Here is a 27,044-nt window from a genome sequence, read left to right on the forward strand (position 1 = left end):
ACAGTCTTTATGAATGGAGGGTAATACTCCCTCCGTCCCAACTTTTTGTATTCACTTTTAGTAGTATTTACAACTAAAAGTGGATACAAAAAGCTGGGACGGAGGGAGTACTTGTTATTTACATATGTCATAGTTATAAGAGCATACATTAATTTAAGTACACATACAATGTAAGCAAGACAAAAATAGCTAGTATTAATAATAATACATATATTTTGCATCCAACCAGGGTCGGCCCTCAAGGCGGGCCAAATGGCCTAGGGCTCCACAAATTTGAGGGCTCAAATTTTCTAATATATCCCACTAATTATAGATTTTTTGTATACCTTAAATTTATTCATTTTGGGCCCAACATAATTTATTGTCAAATCTATATTATATTGAAAAGTTAAACTTCAATTTGAAATAAATTTTAAATTAATTTGATGGTAATTTTGTCATTATAATAATAAATGATGGTGATTTATATATTTAAAAGTTATGAATTTTTCAACTGTTTATTTCATCTAATTCTAACAAATTTTCCTAAATTCTAGATTTCATCTTTTTTATTATCATTTTTTTCTTTTATTTTTCCTAAAAATTATACAGTTTGGTTAATAATAATGTAGAAGCTAGATCTACAATTGAGGATGACGTCGGAATGTCTTGATCCATTGGGCACTAGCAACCTATCAACACAAGAACACATAAAAGCCCTAGATTGAGCACCAGGAAGGGATGTCGACCGTAGAGCCTCCGACGTTCAAGTTAGTAACGGAATAACGAAGCAAAATGATAAATAAGATGAAATAAGAGAGAAATACATGTCAGAATGAACGGTTATTCCAAGATGTCAGCTGTGTTCGGATGGTGGAAATGGTGACAGCGGGCTATGATAATGGAAGGTTGGGAGATAGACCAGGTTGGCTATTTCCGACTTGTGAGAGCGATGAGCCAGGTAGCGGAAGTAGAGAGAATTCGAGAGATAGAAAGTTGGGCCAATCTATTTGGCTGATTGGACTTTTAAGATCATGCCAGATTGGTGGGCTAGCTTGACGAGCTCAGGGTGAGTGCGAATTATTCAGCCTGACTATTAGACAAGTTGGACTTGATGTGAAATATCCAACCTATGTCCGGTCCAGGTTGGTCTTGAAATGAAATATCCAACCTGGGTCGGTCCAGGTTGTTCTTGAAGTAAATCCAATCTGGCGTATCGAGCTAGACGAACAAGTTTTCTTAAGTGGTTGGGTCATCCTTGTTGTCAATCCAAGTTGGTCTGAAGCTTCGAACTAGATAGATCAAGTTGTTTGATTCATTGGGCCAACTTAGAATGCTAATTGGGCCCGGGCCAAGTCAACAAATTTTGTTCACTGCAAATAAAATATTCAATATGCATATCAAAGTAAAAATCGTAACAAAAGCTTTATCGGTTAGTAAATTCATATAATCATATTCTTATTTATCAAATATTGGGTTACAATATTAATCACTTATATATAAAATATATCGTGACTTATATTCCAACTCAACTATCTAATATTCAAATTAAACATTCAAATGCAACGATACAAATTTAAAAAAAAAAAAAAAAAAAATAGAAAGTTTCAAATGAAACCGATAGATTAGAATTCCAAAATTTCAGAAAACATATTGACATTTTTCTACGAAAACAATTTAACAATGTGACTACTAAGAGAAGCTAACGATTTACCTGAATCGTATTAAAAGTTATGAAAACAGCACAGCTCTGCTAATCTCAACTTTCATCTTCACCGCTTCTCTCTCCTCCACCCCTCTCCGTTTCTCTCTCCTCTTTCTGCCTCCCCCTCTATTAAGTTGACTCTGCAGAATTACACAAAAAGATATTGATTTACAAGCAAGAGATGTCGGGTTTGGGCGACGAATTTATCGTAGAAAGCTTCAAAGTTCCATGGCTGATTTGGATCCAACTTATTGTAATGTTTCTTCTCATCATTCTACTCTTTTTTGGGTTCGGCGTCTTTACCTTAGAACCTTCCAGTTACCTCGCTGCTTCACCATCGACTGCCGCCACGCCACCGCCTCATCGCAGCAATCCCAGTTCATCCCATACGAGAGCTAAGGTGGTTAATCAAATTCTTACTCTTCTTAGACATCTATTTCTTGGTTGCCGATTATAATCTTTAATTTATTTACTGTTGAGAATCGGGTGAATTGGGAGTTACCGCAGAAATATTTTTATCTTTGAGTTGTTTTGATTTAGTTTGTGCAGCGATTGGACTGAAATGAATGGCTGATAAAATTGTGATTCTGCATGAATTAGAAAGGTGGTATTCCTTTTATTGAAATTCCAAAAGTAAATGAAACTTAAAATGTTATCAATTTTCCATTCTTGGAATTTCCTTGAAGTTGATCGACCTTGAGGCAAAATTGATGGCACTTACACTTGTTGCTTTTGATTGAGTGATTTCTTTTTGGCTTTTGTTTAGTACTGTAATTTTTTTCCTCGCATTTGATCAGTTGTTAATATTAAGCTAAACTTAGATCTATCTATGTTAATCCCTTTTCTTTACCTTAGAAATGCGACTTCAGCATCCAGGGGAATCGAATCAATTTATCTACATTTAAGGGGCGTTTACTTTTGAGGATGCTGATTAGCATAGATAGATAAAAATAGTAAGGCTAATCCTTTGTTTACTAAGATGGTTTGGAACTTTGGGATATCCCAAGGCCCTTGATAATTTATATAATTTGAGATAGTTTTGCTTGACTCATATCCCATTGAAAGGGTGAGATTGAAGAAATCCTTATTTTGAGGATAAAAATACTATATCATGTGTCTTATCAATCATGCAAAGTAAATGCTCCCATAGGGATTTGTAAAGGTCTGGTATCAGAGTGATAAAAAAATGATGTACCTACTACTACGTTTACAAATTTTCCGGTCAGGGTTTGGGGGGTGGGGTGGTCTGTGTGTTTCAAGTCTAACAAATGTGTCAAATACGAAAGCTAGAGCAAAAAAGTCATGAGTTTATGTCTTTGTGTGTTCTAATACTTACCATGAGGCGCTCTTGTACTCATTTTAGGAATTGGTCATAATGACAGAGAATTTAAATTTGTGCTTTGTTGCTGATGTGAGCATGCCAGTATTTCTTGTTCTGCAGTTGGTGAAGCCGATATATCTATTTAAGTGAAAAGCCTCATTGATGCTTATTTATGAGAATAAGATGTTTGCCACTATACTGAGATAGTTGGATGTACGTAAAGTGGTAGGCTATGGCTGTAGATCATCTTTTGTGAATGACCATCATTTAGAAGTTGTCATGTGGTGGTCTTTCTTCTTGACCTGGTCTGTTTGGGTTTTATTATCCAGAGTTATTGCCTTGGTGACAAGTTCTAATTAAAGTTTAAACTAATTTAAACCTATATTAGAGTTCACTTAAAATCTGAATATAGATATTGTTGTTCAAAATCTGCAGAATAGGAATATTAGTGATTTCGAGACATTCCCTTTCATGTCTTCATTTGTATGGGTTGAAAATAAGAACACTCTGTCTTGCTCTTAAATTGTTTTTAAAGCCAATATTGTTTGCCCAAGTTCAATCCCAAAACCATGGATAATAGAAAAACCACTAAGAAGGGTTGCAGGTGCCATTTTAAGTTTGTATTTGATTCTGGCCACAAGTTATCAGTTTTGTTATCTGCATACGTTGTGTTGCTATATTCATAACCAGATATATAGTAATGGACCTTAGGATATTGTTTCCTGGTCATGATATATGTTTTGTCCATGACAGGCAGAAGTCCAGGGGACTAGGAGGGATAGAGCAAGCAGTGCAGAATTTACCAGAGAAGTCCAGAACGGGGAGGAGTCTTCTTCAAAGGATTCTTCATTTTCCAGAATTCACAACCACCCTTGCAACTATTTTGACATAGCTAAACGAGCAGTTCTCAAGTGTTTAGGCTTGGATTCTAGCTCCGAGCCCTCCAGGAGCGATCAACATGAAAAGCAAGAGTAATGTATGTTTTATACTATCTCTGTTTTACTTTTCAAAAACAAAGATGCATGCACACTAGCCTGTTATATCCATAGGAAGAAAATATAATCCTGGATTCATCAATTAGCATGATTGATAAAATAATCCAACTTAATCAAGTGTTTGGTTTGCGTGATTGGGCCCGTGATGGATAACTCGGCATGCATCTAATCATCCAATTGAGTGATTATTTATCACCCAAAGTTGGGTGGATTATTTAATCACCCTTCAATCTTAGCTAATACATTGAATACGTGAAAAATCAGTATCCTTTGCCCTTTGTTTGAATATTAAGGGTTGGTTTTGTTATTTTTCAGGCATTCATTTTTAGTGATCATCCATAATGATGATAAGATAAACACACAGTTCAGTAGACCTTCCCCATGAACTTGACTGTTTGAGGGTGATTAGACGATGTATATAGACACCAAGCTACGCAGCCTGATTGCATTCAACTGTAACTCGATACGGTAATGCTAATGGGCTCCAATTCTTTCACATAATTGAGCAGCTAAAGTCTTTGATTTTGTTTTCTTGTGCTTTTTGGTGTTCCTTTTGTAGCTATAGATAACTACTCCTTTCTTTTATATCTTCAGCTTTCTTGAATCCCTGCCTCTTCTAAATATGGTGGGGTGGCTGTGTAGGGATGCACGTAGCAGTTACATCACATGCTTGATGCTAAATGTAAAGAACAATTTGAACATATTTTGATGTTAGCCTAACAGCTATAAAATGTCAATTCTTTGTGATTTTTTCTTTCTGGCCAATACTCTCAATTTTCTTTAAGGTTGTTGAAGCTCTATTTGCCATTTTATTTGGTTTTCTTGACACCTAATTGATACTATAAAATTCCTTGCGTCAAATCATCTATTTTGACTCTTAACATTATAAATTGGCTATTTTTGGCTTTTCTATTTTGGCTTAATAAATTGACAAAAATCTCAGCCACTGACAAAAGATTGGTGTTTTCTAAGCTGTTGGGGCTTTTATGTATGGGAAAATCTAGATTTAGGTCAATTATATTTCCATAGGAAAAGGTTATAGAAAATCTCAATTCCTGTTATAGCTCAATTAACAGTTTTGAGCTCGAATGGTGATGGAAAAAAAAAAATCCTGAAAACTACTCCTTCTGTTCTTCAATACTTTACCCATTTGAGAAAGATATGAATTTTAATAAATAAAAAAATTGTTTTGAAACCATGAATTTTAAGTAAAATGGTAAGTGTAATAAGAATCTTATTTTTATTATAGTGTTAAAGTAAGTAGAATAAAGGTTCTATTTTTAGGGGTTTGTGTAAATTAATATTATTAAAAAAGTATAAATAGAAAGAAGTAAAATTTTGAGAGACAGGCTAAAATGGCAAAAAGGGTAAAAAGAAAAAATGGATAACGGATGGAGTATTACTGTCCAAAGGTCATTTTGAGCAAAATTTATTCAAAGTCCATCCGTTCAACCTGATTCAAAGAAATCTTATAATAGAAGATCACAAAGTCCATTTTTAGAAATCTATATCTATATAATATATAATAATTAGTTATTGCACTATTCCATTTTTAGAAATTAATTTAAGTAAATATTATGATAAATACTCAGTCTTAATTATATTAATTATAGTATGAGTCCATTTGTTTATCTTTAGTTGTACTTTTAATGATATTGCTAATATTTCAATAAGTTAATCTAATTAATTGACATAATTTATTTTTCTATGTTTAGTTATACTTTTAATGGTATGATTAATATTTCCATAAGTTAATCTATTTAATTCACATAATTTATTCAATTGATGTGATTTGGGTTGTTAGCATAATTTTCTTAATTCATTAATGACTATTAAATCGTATTATATACATTATCTATAATGTAATAATGTAATTAATATATATATATATATATATATATATATACACACACTATATAAAGTTTCTAGATGTGTTCATATGATCTCAAATATAACATTTTTGATGTTTTATTGGTGTTTTTTATTGGTTGTGTTTGTTTGTTAATGTTCTTTTAAAATTATTTGTCAGTCTGAATCTAAATTATTTTTGTGTGTTTTTTAACCTTTGAATTGTGAGATTATTGGATTAAACAACTATACACATATTATTATTAGTGTTAATGGGCAAAAATGTCCCATCCCTTATGTGTTTTTTGAAAAATGCCCTCTCTTATCATAGAAAACATTATATGCCCTAAATATGTGAAGTGCCTAATTTACCCTTTGATGTTGATGGGTTTGCTTGGTTTTTTGTGAAAGTCTTACACATTTGACCGATTTGACAGTCATCGGTCATAAAAGTCAACGATTTGACAGCTATCAGTCAAGATTACATATGATCGGTGGGTGGCTAGATCATGTGTCCGGCCGGCCGGACACATGATTTTATCGGTCGGATCATGTGTCCGGCCGGTGAAATTATGTGTTCGCCCGGCCGGACACATGTTTTCACCGGCCGGACACATGATTTTAACGGCCGGACACATGATTTTATCGGTCAGACATGTGTCCGATCGATAAAATCATGTGTCCGGCCGGTGAAAACATGTGTCCGGCCGGGCGGACACATGATTTCACCGGCCGGTCATATGTACTCTTGACTGATAGCTGTCAAATCGTTGACTTTTATGATTGATAGCTGTCAAATCGGTCAAATTAATGTGTAAGACTTCCACAAAAAACCAAGCAAACCTATCAAATCAAAGGGTACTTAAAGAATAGGGCATAGAATGTTTTGTATAATAAGAGAGGGTATTTTTACAAAAAAAGATAAGGAAGTGGCAATTTTAAATTTTTACTCTTATTATTATATATATATTTTTTAAGCGGAAGACGAGCGTTTATTCATGCATAATTAGAAGTGTTAACAGATACAAGCCAATCCGGAAAAGCAGTAGTCCAACACTTCGGTTGGTCTAAAGTACAACTAAATTGAGCAAGACAATGTCAATGTGCATCTCTATTAGCCAATCTATAAGCATAAAACACACCCATGAGGAAACAATCTCGAACACTCTCGATGATTTCCTTCACGTCATCCAAAAGCAAGACTTCGGCCTCCTCTCTGTTCGCCATAACCCGAATTGCGAGCATGGAATCAATATAAATCGCCGCTGGCCATAACTGATGCTCAATGCATACCACAATACCATGCATCACCGCCATTACCTCGGTGAGCATGGCGTTTGAAAAGGGCGGTAGAGGCCTCGCAACAGCTGCTCTCGTGCGACTTCTGTCGTCACGGATTATAACCCCCACTCCAAATATATTAGCCGTCAAGTCAAAGAGGACATCAACATTCACCTTGTAGCGCCCTCTTCTCGTATAATGTTGAAATGATTATATATAGTGCAATAAACAAACGTATGACTCAGCAAAAAGTAATGAATGAAATATTATTTATAGACAGCTATACCAAAGTTGAATCGTATCATTCAATTTCACTAGAATTTTTGCTAATTATAGCTTTGTTTATGAATTAGTTTTTTATTCCTCAACTAGTATACGCTCAATCGTGCAATGCACGAAGGACATCGAAATTAAACGACAAATTTTATAAATAAATAAATATAAGCATTATGATTCAATACACACACACACACACATATATAATATAAATTATATGTTAAATAAATAATATAAATATTAAATATAATAAAAATATATTGTATCTAAATATCTCGATCAGATTAAATCCACCGATCGAGATATTGAGGCAAAAAATTCAACTAATGAAATTGATTGAAACTTTTGGTGGAACCCAAACCTAACCATGCACCATCAAAATTAACAAAAATAAGTCCAATACAAACCCACGATTTCACGTGCATGAAAGATACACACATGACATGTGGCTCATTTTTATGTCTTTTCAAGCACCAAAATACATCCACTTCAATAATTTAATAATTTATACGGTTCGCATATCAATTTTTAGGGTTACAAAATCTGCGCAATTCTCATCGGAAACGACCATTGATTTATTCGATTTTCTATCAACGTACGAATGCTTCATTCTTGACGGTACGTGACGAACCAAGGATGATTGTTGATAAATTTCATATGGTTTGATTGGAAGATCAACCATGATTTCTGACGAAAAATGCGTTTGATGAATCTTTGGATGAGGAAATCAGGTGAACTTATTATTTACCGACATTGCTTCTGCCTCTCCGCTTTTTCTTAAGCATCACTTCTTCTTCTTCTTCTTCTTCTTCTTCTTCTTCTTCTTCTTCTTCTTCTTCTCATCAAAGAAATATATAGACATAAATTGATTGTTAAGGAGATGAGTATAATTGATAAGGAAATAATGTCAATTAGATTTGTATATATAAAAGACGATTAAAGGTTACATTTGGAGATTTAACCATCTTTTTCTTCATCTGCAAATGCAACTCATCTTCTTTTTCGGATGTTTTTGCCTTTTTGGTATGGCAAAATTCTTCTTTTTCGAAAGTTCTTGGATTTTTGGATTGGTGAAATTACTGCATCAGATCAGAATTGATTTCTAGAAAAAAAAATCAAAATTTAATTATTTTTTTTATTATCAATAAACAAATCAAGTCCAAATTTGATTGAAAGCAATAAGAATTAAAACTGAATAGAAGAAATTATTGACATGCATATTACAATAATTGAGTGAGAAACAATAATATGAAAGAAATAGTCTAAATCGAAACTTAAAAAGAAAAATAGATGAAACTTCATTTAATATTTCAACAATAACCTTACTTACCATGAATGCATGCTTGTCTTATGCTATTTATAAAGCAAAAAAAAAAAGGGTCATTACTTTTTAAAATAACTGATGATCACATAATTATTTATTACGATCATTTAAAAGAAACTATAAAAAATGGCACAAATAATAATAATAATAATAATAATAATAATAATAATAATAATAATAATAATAATAATAATAATAATAATAATAATAATAATAATAATAATAATAATAATAAACTGCTTAAGAATTGAGTGTTCATATAATAAATAGATAAATAAATAAATAAAGTAATGGGCTTAGTGGGCAATAATAATAGTTGGTGCAACTTTTTTATACAAACTATAAATGTTTACGGGTGATAGACTGATAGTGGGTTAATGTTGCGGGTTAGTGGGATTTAGTTAATTACATGTAAGTTATTACTAATAGGCTTAAGGTGTGTCTGCCCGATATCATTCATGAGAGTCAGTCTGCTTTCGTTCCGGGTCGGCAAATTACTGATAACGCCCTTCTTGCTTTTGAGATTTTCCATATGATGAAACTTAATAAAGATAAGTCAAAAGGTTGTTTTGCTTTCAAATTAGATATGGCAAAGGCTTATGACCGTGTTGAGTGGAGTTTTCTTGATGCTATGATGAGACGGCTTGGTTTCCATTCTTCTCTGGTTGACTTACTGATGAGATGTGTTTCTACTGTCTCATTTCGTGTACTTGTGAATGGCTTTCCAGGTGATCCCTTTCAGCCAAGCCGAGGCCTACGGCAAGGAGATCCACTTTCGACCTTTTTATTTCTTTTCTGTGCAGAAGCGCTCTCAGGACTGGTGCGCAAAGCTGAAACTACTCATCTGCTTCATGGAGCGCGTTTGTGTAGAACGGCTCCACAGATCAGCCATCTCTTATTTGCGGACGATTGCATCATCTTCGGCAGAGCGTGTGGGAAAGAAATTGAGACTGTTCGAACCATTCTGAACCGGTACGAGGCGGCATCAGGGCAAAAAGTTAATCTCGACAAATCGGCCATTTCTTTCAGTGGAGGGGTTCCGGAATCTGTGAAACAAGAGTTGGCTGTTTAGCTAGGCGTGAGGAGAGAGGCACAACAAGGAAAATATCTTGGCATACCTAGCTCAGCGGGACGGTCAAAAATTCAGATTTTCCAACTGTTAGTGGATCGAATCAGGAAAAAAGCTAAGGATTGGAAAAGACGATACTTATCAGGAGCAGGAAAGTTGATTCTCATTAAATCCGTCCTCCAATCCATACCGACTTATTTAATGAGCTGTTTCAGCATTCCTGACCAGATCTGTCAAAGGTTGAATAGTATCGCAGCTAGTTTCTTCTGGGGGCAGAAAAATGACGAGAGGAGGATTCACTGGAAAAGCTGGCGTAAACTTTGTGTACCTAAAAGTGAAGGAGGCTTAGGTTTTCGTGACTTAAGCCTGTTCAATCAAGCTATGCTAGCTAAGCAATCGTGGAGGATTCTTCAAAATGATTCAACTCTCATTGCCAGGTCTCTTAAGGCTCGATATTTTCCCAGGTCGGATATCTTAACGGCTAATCAAGCCCATAATCCATCTTTCGTTTGGAGAAGCTTATTAGTCGGGAGGGATCTACTGGTCAAGGGAATTGCGTGGAGGGTGGGAGACGGGAAAAGGATTCGTATTGGCAAAGATGCTTGGCTACCAGATGGCAAAGGAAACTTTAAAGCTGCAAGAGTGCAGGACCCTTGGGGTGACATGAAGATCAACGAGCTCCTGTTAGATAATACTCCAGCATGGGATATGCAAAAGGTGGAAACAATCTTGCCCAGGGACGAGCTGTTGAAGATCACTGAAAATCTCGGGGTTAATCTCGGTTCCCCAGATAGACCTTTGTGGCCTCACGGTAAAGGTAATTCATATTCGGTCAAATCGGGATACCTTCTCGCATGTACACTTAAGAACCGAGAGGAACCTTCATCTTCTTCGGATGAATCTTCCTTATGGAATTGGGTGTGGGGTTTGGCGGTCATTCCTAAGGTGAAGCTTTTTCTATGGAAATGTTTGAGTGGCTGTCTCCCAACTGCCAAAGCTCTTATCTCCCGTTCTATCATGATGGATCCCTGTTGTCGTAGATGCGACAAGCCCACGGAAACTATCGAGCATGCTCTCAGGGACTGTCCCTGGGCGACGTTCCTTTGGGAGTCATCACCTATTCGACTACAGCCAACAAATCCGAGAGCTCCGTGGAGTCTGGTTGAGTGGATTGACAAAATCAGAGAGGTTCCGGAAAAGGAGGTTCATAGTCTTTTTGCATCTGTATTATGGGCTTGTTGGTATGCTCGTAACCTTCTTGTGTTCCAGAACAAAACCTTATCTCACTCTGATTGTTTGGTGATTGCTGAAAGAGCCATGTTGTCTAATCCCATTAGCTCAAGTATGGTGAGCTCAAAACTAACCAGAGTGGACTGCTCTAGAGCGGCACAGGTGAAGATTAATTGTGATGCGGCGGTTGGAAGTGGGGCCGGGGCTGGTCTGGGAATTTCTCTGTGCGACGTGGAGAACAATCAGATTGGTTATAGGTTGGGCTTCCTTAAAGGAGTCTTCACGGTTGAGGAAGGGGAGGCTCACGCTGTTCTTGAAGGCCTTCGTTGCAGTGTTGGAAAAGGTTTCACGGATATCATTGTGGAGATGGACTGCCAGCGACTCTTTTGGAGACTACATAATCATGAAGATGATCTCTCCCTCTTAGGAGATATCCTTAAGGAGATTTACAGCATTGTGGATTCGTTGAACCAGGTGGAGTTTAGCTGGTGCCCGAGGGAGGAAAATTGTGTTGCTGATAGTTTAGCTAATTATGCTTTTGTTTCTCGTTCTGGTTTTATTTCTTCGAATGTGTGGCCTTTATCTGTAAACTCTTCTTCGGTGGTTTAATGAAAGGCACCTGTTTTCCCTAAAAAAAAAAAATATGGCGTTAAATGTGAGTGTAAACTTCCGTTAAATAATTAGTAAGACCTGTTAAAAATTTAACGCCGTTAAACTGCTTCTTTATATAATATATAGATTTAAATGTAATGTGCGTGTGTGTGTTTGTATTTACATGGAGTAAATATATGAACACTCACTATCGTAACAAATGGATCTAAAATATTCTTTTGTGCAAACTTTTTTTTGGCAATATTTCATTTTGTGCGAAAGTTGGTTAATTTTACTTTCCTATTTTGATTGGATTCAGCTAGCTTTAGTTAGAAAAATAGTTCAACTCTTGAACTTTTTTATTTATTTTTTGGGTGGGGGTGGGGGTACGATTGGATAAAAAATATTAAAGGATCACGTGACTGTAAATTCGAACCTAAAATCTTTAGTTCCAGACATTAAAGACGGATCGAGCTTGGAGCGCCTCCCTCCCAAAAAAAATAATAATATTATATAGTAATACTATTATTACTACGTCTCAAACTGGCGTTGCCTACCACCTCGGCCGTGCCTAGCCTCCATCTCCAACACTACGTCGTTTTCAAAATCTCCAAAGACTACCGCAAACTCGTCCACGACTTCACCAAAATCGACCTATTCGACAAAACAGCCCCTCATCCACGCCCTCTGCGGCAGCGCCATGGGCTTCCTCTGGATCTAGAGCGGACGGCTCAGCCTCAGCCACGACTCTAGCCACTACTAAATCATGCTCATCCCTTACGATAATCGATTCATTCAAATCATCTCCGGCACTGCCTCGCCGGAATCAGCATCACGTGGTGGAAGATAACGAAATTGGGCCGCAGCTGCAAAATTGAGATCGATTTTTGGATAAAGGTTTTGGAGAGAGAGAAAGAGAGTACGGTGTTGTTTAACAATTTCATTTAGGTTATTTCATTTTTTTAATATAATACAACCTACATTCCATATAGATTAATGTATCCACGTATACAAGTCATGTAGGAATTTTAAAAAATGTGTTTTTTGATCAAGAAAACAGATTTGATTAAAAATCAAAATTTAAATATAATTCGTGTATTTATAGGTAATTAACTCTTTTTTAAAGAAAATTTTGAGCCCGATTAATACAATAAATTAGCCCAAAATCTAAACTTTTAGAATTAAAATTGATAATTTCAAATGTGAGCCGATTAGTCCATACTCGAATAATGAAACAATCTGATAAAACTAATTCGAAATTATATGAATTGACATCCTTAGACATCATTAATCATGTTAACTGGCCGGCACGTAGGCACGTGCTGCACGATCTAACTACGACGATGGTGGATGCTAGATCACCTAGCTGCGATTAATTTAACGAAAACTATAATATTAGTCATGAGTGATGACGTTTAAGTTGTCATAGTTTTTTTTAATTAATTATGACCATGTATGATACAAAAAATAGTCAACTTTGAAGAGGCAGCTAGAAAAATTAACCAACATATATACGCAATAAAAATACAAAATCACCTATCTTTCGCCTCAAATCTGATGTCACTAATAACGAAATGGAGTGAAGGAAAAAAATAAACTGAAATAATTACTTCAAGAATGAAAAAGGAAATAAAATAAAATGCTAATTTCTAGGGTAACTAAAAAATTTATTTATAATTTGTTTATTAAAAAAATCTTTCTTGAGCTGCAATACTTCTAATTATAAGGATTTTATGTGCAATTTAATTCCAGACTTTTGGAAATATTTATAATTTAGTCTTAATATTTGAAACTTAGCAAGTAATTAAGATTCAACCTTGAGAATTCTCTACCATTTTTTGGCACGAGAATATTGAAACTGAGATTTAAATATTCTTTTAACATTGAAATTCAAAAGTTATTGAAGGTTTTTAAAACACATTAGTTGTCTAGATTATCTTCATGAGTTGTCTAGATTATCTTCTCGCAGAAACGATCACCTATACACCGTGGGTAAGCATAATGTGACCATCACTGATGTGACAATCTTAATTAGAGTAAGATAATTTTAATTAGAATAAGATATGTTAATTTTCTTTTCAAATTAAAATTGTCACATCAATGGTGGACACATTATGCTTGCCCACAGTGGATAGATGATCGGTTCTGTATCTTCTGGTATTGTCAATTTCATTATTAAATGTTCGACGATAGAATAATTTGATCAGAAGTTGGCACAATGAAATTAAGGCTTTACAACTCTACAAGCTGTAATTTCGAACTTTAGACAATAAATATGCAACATAAGTTGACAGTCCAAACAGACAAAATCTTCTATCAATTTTGATTTTGAAATGAATTAATTAATGTCTAAATTTCAATTTCATTTTTTTTTCTTTAATTTTTCTTTTCAAGGTATAGGATGGAGGATGCATATAAGGTCCTACCCTAAGAATTGTCTTGATGTGATTAATCACTTTCACTTGGATGTTTCTTCATTAGATCCTATATTTAAACATAAACTCGTAAGAAAATGGGTAAGTCCAATGACAACATTTCCATACTTATATATTGTTAGTATATCAAATCTAAACAATGATATATCGGGATCGGAATTTTCTCAGCAGCTCTACTTAGTTTTTTTTATTTTATTTTATTAAGTGTAGCATATAGAACTATATATCTTTAATAACTGTAGAATAATTATAAGTTACTTAATTAATATATTATCGATTCAGTTAGATCACGCCTGTTTTGGATAAAGATTTTATCTACATCACCGTTTTTAGAAAGTAAATCAAGACCCACTACGAAAATTATCAATCATATATATACAAAACAAAATATTCAATCAGCAATGTTCGTCTAAATTTAACGAGGAATGCCTTAATTATTTTAGTAAATATATAGTATATGAGTAGTTAGTAGATAGGGAAATGAAGTAAAATTGTGCCATTTGGCAGACATCTGTGCAAGGTTTTGAGCTACAAGGTAGACTTTTAATCACATACGTACAGTGGATTTTCATATAGTTGAACTACACTTGCTTCTATTTTATAATTCATTATATTAGTCAGATACAACATTCAATTAATACACTGAATGTAGACGGAGGGAGTATATGGAGATACAAAAATTCAAGTTGCAGCAAACATTTCCCATTTGTGTCACCATCAAAAACCGCCTTTCCACTAATAATATTAATTTGTTGTGTCCCCTCCGATCCCCGATAGCTTAAAAAGCCCAAGAAATTGCGATTCCATTTAGTATTTGCGATGAAAGATCAAGAAAGGGTGGTACCGATCGCGAACGTGAGCCGGATCATGAAGAAATCCCTCCCTCCCAACGCCAAGATCTCAAAGGAAGCGAAAGAAACAGTGCAGGAATGCGTGTCGGAGTTCATAAGCTTCGTGACGGGGGAGGCCTCTGATAAATGCCAGAGGGAGAAGAGGAAGACCATCAATGGCGATGATCTGCTGTGGGCCATGACAACTCTTGGATTCCAGAACTATGTTGAGCCCCTTAAGGATTATCTCACCACTTACAGAGACACTTCTTCTCCTATTGATGATCAGACCAAGATTGCTACTGCAAACCCTAGTTTTTTGCAGGGTTTTAGCAGTGATGGTGGAGGAGTCGTTATCGAATTCGCCACTTCATCATGGTGTTGAGTGGTAAGAAATTAACACTATATTAATTCAGATGAACAAAAAGAAATTACCTCTTCACTGTGTTTTAATTGATGTTCAGTTCAGTGATTTGATTTAAGTACCAAGTAAACAATTCAATATGTACGTATATCTCCATCTCATGTCCCATAATTATTTACTTATAAATATTGTTGCTTCTTTTTATTTGAAATGTTACTCATATCATTATATAATACGACTCCATATTACATATAATATTATTGAATCAGAATACCTAATATGATCAAGATAATAACTGTTCTATATAAATAAGATGATAGAGGCATTACTCCAAGTCATTATTCACGCTTTACAGGGACTGAAAATTACAAGAGATTTTTCTGAAACTTATTGTCTATGCAACATCAAAAATTTAATATGGGATCGCACAAAATATCGAAATAATTATCATTTGTGACAATTTTTATTAATGTATAATCTAATTAATTTACGGCCATCGTTTGAACGTACTAATGAATCCAACAGCCTCTATTAGAAAAACAAACAGAGCTTTTCATTAAATGTTTTGTGTCATGACTCGTGAATGTTACTTCACTTGAAAAATGCGACTGCTTTCGATTTAGGAACAATACTGATAAATGATTTTACATTCACATTTTGATATTATTGATAAATCCTACGTCTTATCAATAACATGAAAAATAATTACACAAAATAAATGCACAAAATAATTCAAACTTTACAATATATTTTAAATTAAATGCGATTTAATCTATCTATATATATATATATATATATATATATATATATATATATATATAAAAGTAAAATAAGCTCTATCCTACGTGGCGTAATAGAATCACTCTATTCTAATTTTCCTCAATTCTCATTCATTCTTATTTTTTCTAAATTTTTAATCAACAAATTTCTATATATCTAATTTCGAACCTATCATCAACAAATTTCTATATCTAATTTCATATGCATTAATTATATCTCAATCATATATATCTAATTTCGGCCTCATGCAGCCACGTTTGAGCTCTTATTTTATTTACTTCAACCTATCATCTTTATCTCTTTCTCTTGATTTTAATTATTATCACTTCATTCTAATTTTCTTCAATTCTCATTCATTCTTATTTATTTATATATTTCTAATCATCAATTTTTACATTATAGCAAAATAAATCATATCCTACGTAGCATCGTATAATCACTTCATTCTATATTTCCTCAATTCTCATTCATTCTTATTTATCTATAAATTTATATATATTATAGCAAAATAAATCTTATCCTACGTGGCATCGTATAATCACTTCATTTTAATTTTTCTCAATTCTAATTCATTCTTATTTATTTATATATTTCTAATCAATTTTTACATTATAGCAAAATAAATCATATTCTACGTGGCATCGTATAATCACTTCATTCTAACTTTCCTCAATTCTCATTCATTCTTATTTATTTATACATTTCTAATCAATTTTTACATTTAAAAACTAGTATTAAATAATCATATAAATTTATAGATAAATTCTATACTATTAAATAATCATATAAAACTATTAGATAAAATATGTACTATTAAATAATTGTATGAAACTATTAGATAAATCCAACATATCTATTTAATTACAAATCCTACATATATTATAGCAAAATAAATCTTATCCGACGTGGCATCGTATAATCACTTCATTCTAATTTTCCTCAATTCTCATTCACTTGAAAATTTTAACTTAATAAAATGATGGCATCCAGAATAGGAATCCTTATACCCACTTAATTGAGATTGTTCCAAGTGTGACTAAAACTTAAATAAAGTATACCAATAAATTAATCCACGAAAAGCAATCAATTCAAATGCCAATTCAGTTTTTAGAAAAGATATTCTTCAACTAAATGTTATAAATAAATAAAATACATGTCTATGCCCAATCTATATATATATATATATATATATATATATATATAATAGCAAAATAAATCATATCCTACGTGACGCCGTATAATCACTCTATTTTAATTTTCTTCAATTTTCATTCATTCTTATTTTTTTATAAATTTTTAATCAATTTCCATATCTAAAAAAGATTTATATTTGTATTTTATTTTATTATATAATATTAGTTTAAGTTTATCACATCATACTCACAAATTAATATGTATATATATATATATATAATACATTTATATATAGATGTATTTACTTAAATAATTAACTATATATATATATATATACACACATGATTGAATATGATTTCAAATTTGACGATGTTGTTTAAAGTTTGAGACTAGATTATTCTCATAACTTAATTATAGTTTCACAAATTATAGACAAAATGATACTTACAAGTAAGTTATAATCTTCAAGCTCCATACAAGATGATGCTCAAAATTCAGATGTGGTATTTCAAACTCCAAAGAATATGATTTTCAAAATTTTGACGTTCAAATGTCGTATGTGGTCTTTAGAGCTTCATATTATTATCTGGTCTTATTAGGTCCATATGGGATGATACTCAGATGACATATTGTGACAGCCCCGATTTCCCGGGAGAATAAGAAATGGGCTATGTGACGAAACTACTAAACTTTATTTGAATTAAATGGGTAATAGGCCAATAGAGTCGGGCATCATTTCATCAATTAAAAAAAATGTCATATTCCAAAGGTAATAAGCATGATATTATGATATAATTGTTCTCCCTAACAGGATCGAAAGTTCGAAGGTCTGAGCCCAAAACAACATTTCATATTAGGCATATAATATATATGCAGAATAACAATCGCTTGGGAAAACGATGGAAAATGGAATCCAGATTAAAACGATTTAAAGTATAGTTAGGCATACGATTATATACACCAAGTGAATTTATTTCAGCGGAAGTAAAACAGAGTGTTCTTCAATATTACAGCAACAACCTTTCCTCAGCCTCGCACGTCACCACCAGCTGCTCAATCTGCAAAAGGTTTTAAAAAAAATTGCAGGGCTGAGTACTAGTGTACTCAGTGGGTTGAGCCATTTAAAAATCATTTACTGAAAAAGATAATTCATGCCTTAAACAGTATAACACAGAATGTTTTTAAAGACGAGTCATTCCATGCATACTAAAATAATCTGAGCTCATATTTTCCTGGCCATCTATTGGGCATGCTATCTACAACTGGTTGTCACCGATCTCTCGAGACAACAGGTTCTGGTGTACGTACACAATTCTGGTTAGCAGAGCTAACAATGTTCTGGTTGACGGAGCCAACAATGTTCTGGTAGAAGCAATAACCAATAAAGAGCAAAAACATTTTAGGCATGAACCATCAACTTTAACTACATAAAACCGAGCTTATTAGCTCAAACATACATTTCGTAAATAAAGCCTCACTTGATTTGGAGAAAATCCAAACAATATAACTCAGCTGACCAAGAGCCTAAATATCCTCTTCTGTAGGACCTACAAGATAAGTTCTCAACTTAAACTCATAGTCCTAAAATCAAGTTTAACCTTCATGACTTATCATCATTTCTAACTAGATTCGCAACACCCGGGTTTTCAAAAAAGTTCAACATAAAACTTGAAAATCATTTTTCTTGGCTAAGGGTTTTAATAATACCCTTGCTCGGCTTTTACTTAAAAACTCAATTCACAAATAAATTCATGGCCCGCTTAGTAATTTAATAAAAGGCCCTCTTCATGCAAAAATGTAGCCCAAAATATAAATAATAGCGCAAGTAAAAAAAATGCAGCCCACTTTGTTTAACTGACAGCCCAAACCATGAGCCCAAAAAGAAAACCCAGCTTAACAAGACCAGGCCATATCAATTTAATTGAGGCCCAGAACCTTAGCCCAACAATTAAAAGGCCCAAGCACCTTTCCCCTTTTTCCTTCTAATACCTCCCTCTCTCTCTCACCACTCTCATCGTTCTCCCTCTCTCCTTCTCGCCACTCTCTCTCCCTTCCTCTCATCTCACGCCGCCGCCGCCGCCTACAATTCCGCCGGCGCGTCGCCGGCGTACCACCGCCGCCCTCATCTCTCTCTATCTTTCTCCCTTCTCCCTCAATTCGCCAAACCCCCAAATCCACAAATCACTCCCTCTGAATCCCTAAACCCTCTTTCTCCTACGATTTCCGGCGAGGTTACCGCCGGACTTGGCCCCCTCTGCTCCAGCCGACAGCAGCAGTCAGCCGGACCGCCGCCATCGCCGCCTCCCTCCTCCTCTGATTCCTCAACTCATCGGCGCCCGCCCCTCTCCTTGAGAGACGAACGGCAGCAGCCATCAGCTACCACCGATCGACCTCAAAGGCCGAGGCCGCCGTCTCTCCCTCCGCCGAACAGCCCCGCGTCCAGCCGCCGTCCACCCCCCTCTCTCTCTCTGGATCGACGGGCAGCAGGAGCATCAGGCCACCGCCGCCGTCGCCAATCCCCTCTGCCTCCTCCGTTCTCCCTCAAATCGGACGACGACACAGCCCCTCTAAGACTCACGCACACAGCAGTACACACACCAACATATACATGTAAAAGATAGCTTATTCCTTTTAAAAAGCTTTGATTAGCAATTTGCAGAAAATGCATGTGTATGATATGTAAATCAAATTATGTCTCTGATGTGAGGAATGGTTATCTGGGTGTATGTGGATGTTAGTTTACCTCTTGTGAGATAAATTGATTTCTCCAGATTATGGTTGGGAGTGGGTTGCTGCAAATTGATGTTTGTGATGGTATTCGACTTTGCAAGAAATTTTGAAGGGAGTGCGAAAGTTGTTCTTCAAATTGAGAGTGAAGAAAGTAAGCTGAGATTAGATGGAAAGAGAATTGTGTATGTTATAACGTTGTTGGAAATTTGTGAAGAAGTTCCATAGCTCTGTGAGGGTGATTAGAAACGATGATGAATGATCTTTAAATAGGAGAAAGATGGGGACGTGGATTCACCCTCTTCAACCAATTATTAATGGTAAATGAAAATATCTGGAATAGTAATTGGGCTTCTGAAATTAAGAGTTGGGCTTTGAAAAAAAATCCATAAATAAGAGTATCCGGCCCAAAAAGCAAAACTTGTAAAGTATAAAATTCAATTTGCTTTAAAACTTGTTGGAATTAAAACAATTTTTCTCTGGGGTGCGAATCGACTTAATTCTAAACTCAATAATTATTCTAAAATCTTTATTAAGGAAAATTCGGGGTATTACACATATGTTTAATTAAATTATTTTTTATCCGTCAAATTTAAAGAATTTGAACAAACTTAATACTCCCTCCGTCCCCCAAACATCTTTCTAAGAGAGGATGACACGAGTTTTAATAAAAGTTAATTATGCATTTGATAAGTGAAGAATGAGTCCCATAAAAAGTGAAATTGTAAGAGTGATAGTTAGTGAAAGTGGAGAACGAGTCCCACAAAAAGTGAAATTGTAAGAATAATAATTAGTGAAATTGTTTTAAAAAATAGGTTAGGAATATTTTTTGGGGACGCACCAAAATAGAAAAAAAAAAAGGAAAATGTTTGAGGGATGGAGATAGTAAATATTAACGATATACGATTAACAGTAAATACGACACATCAATCGTACATCATATCATACTTCAAATTTACATATTTTTTTCTTTTAAAATATTCAATCCCACATCAACTTTTTATAAACTTCATCAAATGAATATTTATATAAAAATGTATTTCTATTATCACAACCTACATTTAATTAGCGAAAGTGATTAAGATTAATATTAGTTCAAATATTGTATTACTAATTTAATTTGATCATATCAAATTAATTAAAGAAATAATTTATATATAAACTATTTCATATGTTATAGTAATAAAATAATTATAAATGATGACATAAAATAATTCTCGTCCAATTTCGACGGGTTAGACGCTAGTTAAAAAAGAAAAAGGAAAACTAAAAAAACCCTTGAAAGTAGAATGCTGAACGTTCTACAATATATAGAGCCACAAAATAATCATTTTCCAATAATTTTTAATCATTTCCTACAAAAATCAGCAACCAATTGCTCAAAAAATATTCCTCGTGCAACAAGGACATTTTTTTTTTTTAGAGGGACAAGGATAAATAGTTAAGAAGCTTAATTATTAAAGTCAACCAAAATAGTTCGCTTGATAAATGCTCATATAATGATACATAGTAGTAATTGTTATTTTTGGAAATCAATTAACACGAAATCTTATTAATTTATCAAAATAAATAAATGTGCTCAAAATAGAATCTTTAACGTCTCAAAATTCAAATACGGATAAAACATGGGCCACAAATAACGGTATGAAGAAGTCTAGGGCCTGAAACGAAAATTTCGCACTTTACAAATATTGCAAAATGATTCAAACTTGTCAAATGTATATTTATTAGACCGAATTTCAAATCAGAAACCCCCCAATAGTTTCCAATGGATGCCCCTCTCCACCGCCACGCCACATCACCGGACAGCTGTGCCGCCGAAGATCCGGCGGTCATGATGTCAACCAGCCACACAATCGACGCCCCGCAACCAACATCGAGAAGAAAGATTAATAAGAAGAAGAAACAGACAGTAGTTTCGGACAATGCATCATTAGAGTCTTCGAGTAATTGTAGCTCTGCGGCCTCGTATTCGAAAAAGGGCATCAAGATTTCTAGAAATCCTAAAAGAATTCGCGTCGGGCCGCTGACAGCGGGCCCGAGAAATGTCGGGCTGAGTGATGTTGACGCCCTCGGCCTTCCTCTCGGAATGTCGATTGCCGCTGTAGTCGCTCAGGTATTTATTTCCATTTTTTCTTTTTTAATGACTAACAAAGTTTTGTTCTTTATTTGTCTTGTTGGTTTAAAGTTGAGTTTTTTTTTTTTTTTGTATTGATTTTAAAATGCTTATTGAAATGATTTCTCTTTATGGGAATTTATATGTTACTTGGATGAGAGGTGACTTCAGTTAGTTAAAGTATCTACTTATGCATTTCTTTATCTTGTACATTACGGCAACATTTGGTTTGGTGGATAAGATTAATATGATTGGAGTCATCCAATTGGATTATTAGAGTGATTAGAGTGTGGCCCGAGTTATTTATCATGGGTAGAATCATACAAACTAAATATTTGATTAAGTTGGATTATTTTAGCAATCATACCTTATCACTCAACCAAACGCATATAAATTTTCTGTTAAAGAGTACCTTTTGACTTTTACGAGTGAAATTTTCTATTTATTGACATGGGGGTGATTTCTTTTGTGTGCATTGATGATTTTGTGGAAGAGTTCTGGTCGTTTGAGAGCGCAGCTGAATAGTTAAATGAATTTTACATGTGCAGTGGTTAGGTTATGGGGTGTTGAAGCAATCCTTTTCTGTCCCACATCGACTTGGTAATGATCTCGTCTCCAATATATAAGTTTGGAGTACCTTCTCCCCTTTATAAGGTCTTTTTAGGGGATGATGGGCTCAATTCTAATATGGTAGCAGAGCGGGCCCAAGTTCGATGAGGACTTTTGTTTGTCCACGTTGTAGTTGCCGATGAGTCATACCGTGGATAAAGTTTTCTTCTTTAAGTAAGAAGTCGAATCTTTGTATGGAGAAGTTATGAGTTTACTTGTTGACAGTTCATTTCTGTAATTTTTCAGTTACTTGGGGTGTTTTTATTTTTCTCATACCATATATTAGGCATCATAAATATGTGACAAGTATCCTTCTCCATATAAATTTATTCTTAAAAAGCTATGGATCTATGATACCATTAATAGCTTAACATTGGTAACCGATGTTGTAGCTGTTGTTCGCTATCATGTTGTCTTTTCTTTATAGTAATTCGATTCCCTTATCCCGTTTTTCTTGTTTTATTATTATTATTTTTTTTTTGCTTATGTGGAGATGGTGGGATGGTAGTGTCCACTTTGTTTTAAGCAATATTGTGGTCTGGATTTATGTTATGGAGGTCTTTTCCATCACAAGTATAAATCAAATGATAACATTTTTTCTTTACTTGTTCAATTGGTCATGTACCTTTGAAAATCACATATTTAAGAAGAGTATTTGTTTATATTATATATCGAATTATGCATGATTGTGGATGTATCAAATGATCTTTTTATGTATGTTTATATATATTAATCAATTAAAACAAACCAACCCAATCTTTACTGTGGTATTTGTTGCATATTATTTTTAGGTTTTGGAGAAGAAAAATGCAGCTGGCAAAAAGATTTCGGTGGATTATCTGTCTGCGGTACAATCTTTACCCTTATTAATGATGATATGTTAGATGCTTAATTTATGAGTCTGTTCTTATAATAAAAGATATTTCTCATTTGTGAAGGACTAAAGTTATCTGAAACTTGCATTCTCTTACTCCCTCCGTCCGCCAAGATTATGTCACAATTACTATATTGGGCGTCCGTCAAAATTATGTCACTTTCCTTTTATGGCAATGGTCCCACCATCATCTTTAATATTTTATCCTTACTAACACTCTTTATTTACAAAAAAACCACTCAAAATTCAATCTCAACCACTCATCTCATAAAGTGGTGGGACCCTTTCTCCACTACATCAAAATCATCACCAATTTTATTAAATCTCGTGCCCAAGCAAATTGCCATAATCTTGGCGGACGGAGGGAGTATAATTTAGTGACTGAATGCCTACTGAGGTATATGGTGAAACAATTCATATTATTTGATGAGTTAAAGTATCTAACAGTTTTTGTTGTCTTTACGTATCTTAGTCTTTTATCTGTTCTGAGTATGCAAATCTGATAAAGTTGCTCACTGTGTGTTGCTTGCAGATTTGTGGTCTGGCCGTGAGGGAATCTATAGGAAACGTAAGTCTTGTCTTAACCTTGCATTCATTATCTTGTACTTTGTTTTCCAAACCCTTGTAACCTATGTAAGTAATTATTCTTTTTCAATCTGTTGTTTGTCTGGAGCAGGTTTTTGGGGATAAATTTAATAATTTGGTGACGAACTTTGAGACATCATTTCGGAGTACATTGACGACTTTGCAGTTAATCAGTTGTTCATCTCAAAATGATGGTGAAAAACTCCAAGGAGCAAGATTTGTAGGGTGTTCTTGCTCAGTGACAAGCAATATGACGTGTGGTGACACATATAAGGATTCTGCTTGTCCTCCTGAGGCTACGGAGAAAGAATCATGTGTGCATGCAAATATCACCAAACGACAGCAAGGATCTGGATATCAGGATAGTACTTCTGAATCTAGCAACCTCTCGTCTCATTTTAGAATAGGAGATATGGCATGCCTTTCCAGTAATGGAGATGGCCCGGTGGCATATCCCCACAGAACTAGCGCTGATGGGCAATGCCATACTCTCTCAGAAATGGAGGAGAAGATGAATATGACAAGTCAACAGCTTATTCTGCATGATAAACGAACTGAGCAGCAGTTAGCTTGTGCTTCTCCAAACCAATTTTCTATGCTAAGCACGATCGAAAAATCAGTCATGGAGCAGACTCGCTCTAATGAGCTAAAGACATTTGAAATTGGTCTTACCATGAAAAAGTTGCAGCTTAAAGAAAGACAATTAGAGCTGAATTCTAATGCCAATATTCTCGAGAGATGGAAATTATCAATGGGTATCTCAAAGGCTTCTTTCAAAGCTGAAAAGTTCAAAACTGAGATACAAGACACGAGACAAGTGGAGCTACTCAAGAAGTGCTTAGATTTTCTAGTAGGTGGTCTAATCATCATGTTGTTTGCACTTGGATATGGAACATACGTCTACTCACACCAAAGAATTGTTGAAGCTACTGAAGCTTGCTCTCCCTACATGGTACAAACTATTCTTACTCAAAGCTTATATCTCATTGTGATAGCCCCCCCTCCAAACCAAAACGAAAAACATCAAGAAATGTTGGAATTTAAATATTTGGTTTTACATCTATGTTGTCATCAAAGCTTGCCACCTTGTTTTTATTGGGTTATGTTTATCCCTTTTCATCTTATGTTTCTCCTTTATTACAATTAGATTTCACGAATGAGTTCTAGCACTAACAGAAACAAGTAGTCTATGTCTTATACAGGTCTTGTAGATGGAAATTAAGAGCTTGTTTGGTAACCTATGTCAGATATGCTTTGTGTGATTGAAGAACATTTGTCGAAATTGTGTTTCATGGTGATTTTGAATTGACTTTATACTTTAATTATAAGTGACTTCCCGAAATTCCATTCTGCACTGGTGCAAATTTATGGTATTTGGAATCCACTACTAGTGCATGGGCATAAGATTTTACCAACTACCTTAATGTATTTATACATGCATCTTATAGATTCAACTTCAAAGAGTCATTTTTAAGTAATGGACTGTATGTCAAAGGTGCTAGTAGATATGCATTAAATTTCTCTACACGATGTCATATGGTTTCTTTTTTTTCCTTTTTTCTTTCTATGGTGGCAGGGTCACGGTTATTACACTTGTGTTGGTTCATCAGCTTTTTGACCCTGTTAACTTGTCCTATTTGTTTCCTCTATTTTTCTTGCCTCCACCATTGTGCAGTTCCTTTGTTCTTACATATTTTATTATCCTGGTTGATTTATAAAATTGCTATAGTATTGGGCTTCGATGTGGGCTTATGTCGACTGGACCACCTTCTCGCATTTGGGGATGAGTTCTGCCCAAAGATTATATAACATCTTTGCATGTGATACTGGGCATAACATTACTAGTACTTGTAGTCGATATTGAAAGTTACTCAGTTTTTACTATACTTGCTTGAGGTGTGAAACGTGTTGATCTCTGTTAATCATGATCGCTATCTTCAAGTGACATTACTTGATCCATTTCTGTTTTTGAATGGCCTCTGTTTCAGCAGTGTATTTTTACTCAACATCTTTTTTTTTCTTCTTCAGGAATCTAAATCTTGGTGGATGCCAAATGCAGTGTCAAGTTTCAACTCAGGCCTGCAGCTATTGAGATGTCAAATTCAAGTATTCAGTCGCATGTTGTTTGGTGTGATAATGATTGCGGCAATTGCCTTCTTACTCATTCAGAGATCATCGTCTTCTCATCAGACAATGCCTGTGACTGTCATACTGTTGCTCTTAGGGGTGGGATGTGGTTATGCTGGGAAGTTCTGCATTGACACGTTAGGGGGCAGCGGAAATCATTGGTTAGTCTATTGGGAAGCCCTATGCTTGCTGCATTTCTTCTCCAACATCTTCCATTCTACTTTGTATACTGTTCTCAATGGACCTATCCTAGTTGCTGAAAGGGTCGACCACAATTATGTGTTTCCGTACTGGATGAGAAAGTCGCTGTTCTATGCTACGCTGCTATTTCTCCCGTTGTTGTGTGGTTTCATGCCCTTTGCGAGCCCTTTGGAGTGGTTTAAGCATTTTTCGTCGCAGGGGACAGATCTCTTGACATTTTGAAGATGATTCATACTTTGCTCCAAGAGTAGCATAAAGCCTTTTGTTGTAGATTTGCCCTACTATCTTCATCTCACTACCATCATTGTATCATATAGTTTGTGATTATTTAAGTAACTCAGGGAGTGTAGATTTGGTATTTAATTGTATACAAGATTTCCACCTGCGTTGTGGAATTTTCTTGGCTTCCTGTGTTCCTCTTGTACGTACTGTTTCATCCCTTGTGCTAATTTTATTTAGTCTAATTTCATTATGTTACTTTTACATTTCTAATTAAATGGAGAAAAAACATTTTTTTGCAATACACACAAGTTCCCTTGTCAAAAATCATGCTTAACCAACTTGGACTTACGGTCAACCTATTCTCGATTTTTTTTAGAAAGTTGAAATTACTTACAAATCTTAGATTCATTAAAAACATGCT

At 34.6% G+C, this 27,044-nt stretch overlaps 3 protein-coding genes and 1 long non-coding RNA gene across 6 annotated transcripts; 3 read left to right on the plus strand and 1 right to left on the minus strand.

The window, feature by feature from the left end:
• The first annotated feature begins 1,557 nt into the window (after positions 1-1,557).
• On the plus strand, positions 1,558-4,750 carry LOC131021764 (uncharacterized). Of its 3 annotated transcripts, XR_009101063.1 has the most exons (4): positions 1,570-2,084; positions 3,759-3,981; positions 4,316-4,468; positions 4,595-4,750. XR_009101063.1 is itself a non-coding variant. In XM_057951046.1 (2 exons), exons 1-2 carry the CDS (start codon positions 1,866-1,868, stop codon positions 3,978-3,980), a joined length of 441 nt encoding a protein of 146 aa, XP_057807029.1. In that variant the 5' UTR covers positions 1,668-1,865; the 3' UTR covers positions 3,981-4,750. The 3 variants fall into 3 exon arrangements, 1 of the variants encoding a protein (XP_057807029.1); XR_009101064.1 differs by having other exon boundaries at positions 1,558-2,084; positions 4,316-4,750; XM_057951046.1 differs by having other exon boundaries at positions 1,668-2,084; positions 3,759-4,750.
• A 9,872-nt stretch (positions 4,751-14,622) lies between these two features.
• On the plus strand, positions 14,623-15,452 carry LOC131021765 (nuclear transcription factor Y subunit B-3-like). Its single transcript, XM_057951047.1, has one exon. It carries the CDS (start codon positions 14,874-14,876, stop codon positions 15,267-15,269), a length of 396 nt encoding a protein of 131 aa, XP_057807030.1. The 5' UTR covers positions 14,623-14,873; the 3' UTR covers positions 15,270-15,452.
• Positions 15,453-17,921: 2,469 nt separating this feature from the next.
• Positions 17,922-20,297, minus strand: LOC131021766 (uncharacterized). The gene is made up of 3 exons (XR_009101065.1): positions 19,906-20,297; positions 18,641-18,709; positions 17,922-18,220 (listed from the first exon to the last, which is right to left on the minus strand). It is a non-coding gene; the product is annotated as an uncharacterized LOC131021766 (long non-coding RNA).
• Positions 20,298-21,481: 1,184 nt separating this feature from the next.
• On the plus strand, positions 21,482-26,873 carry LOC131021767 (protein CPR-5-like). The gene is given in 6 exon segments (XM_057951049.1): positions 21,482-22,005; positions 23,406-23,462; positions 24,021-24,056; positions 24,165-25,025; positions 26,102-26,613; positions 26,615-26,873. Coding segments are annotated over 6 exon segments (1,857 nt in total). The 5' UTR covers positions 21,482-21,657; the 3' UTR covers positions 26,658-26,873.
• Positions 26,874-27,044: the final 171 nt, after the last annotated feature.

The sequence above is a fragment of the Salvia miltiorrhiza genome, chromosome 4, assembly GCF_028751815.1.
Source record: "Salvia miltiorrhiza cultivar Shanhuang (shh) chromosome 4, IMPLAD_Smil_shh, whole genome shotgun sequence".
NCBI classification, from domain to species: domain Eukaryota; kingdom Viridiplantae; phylum Streptophyta; class Magnoliopsida; order Lamiales; family Lamiaceae; genus Salvia; species Salvia miltiorrhiza.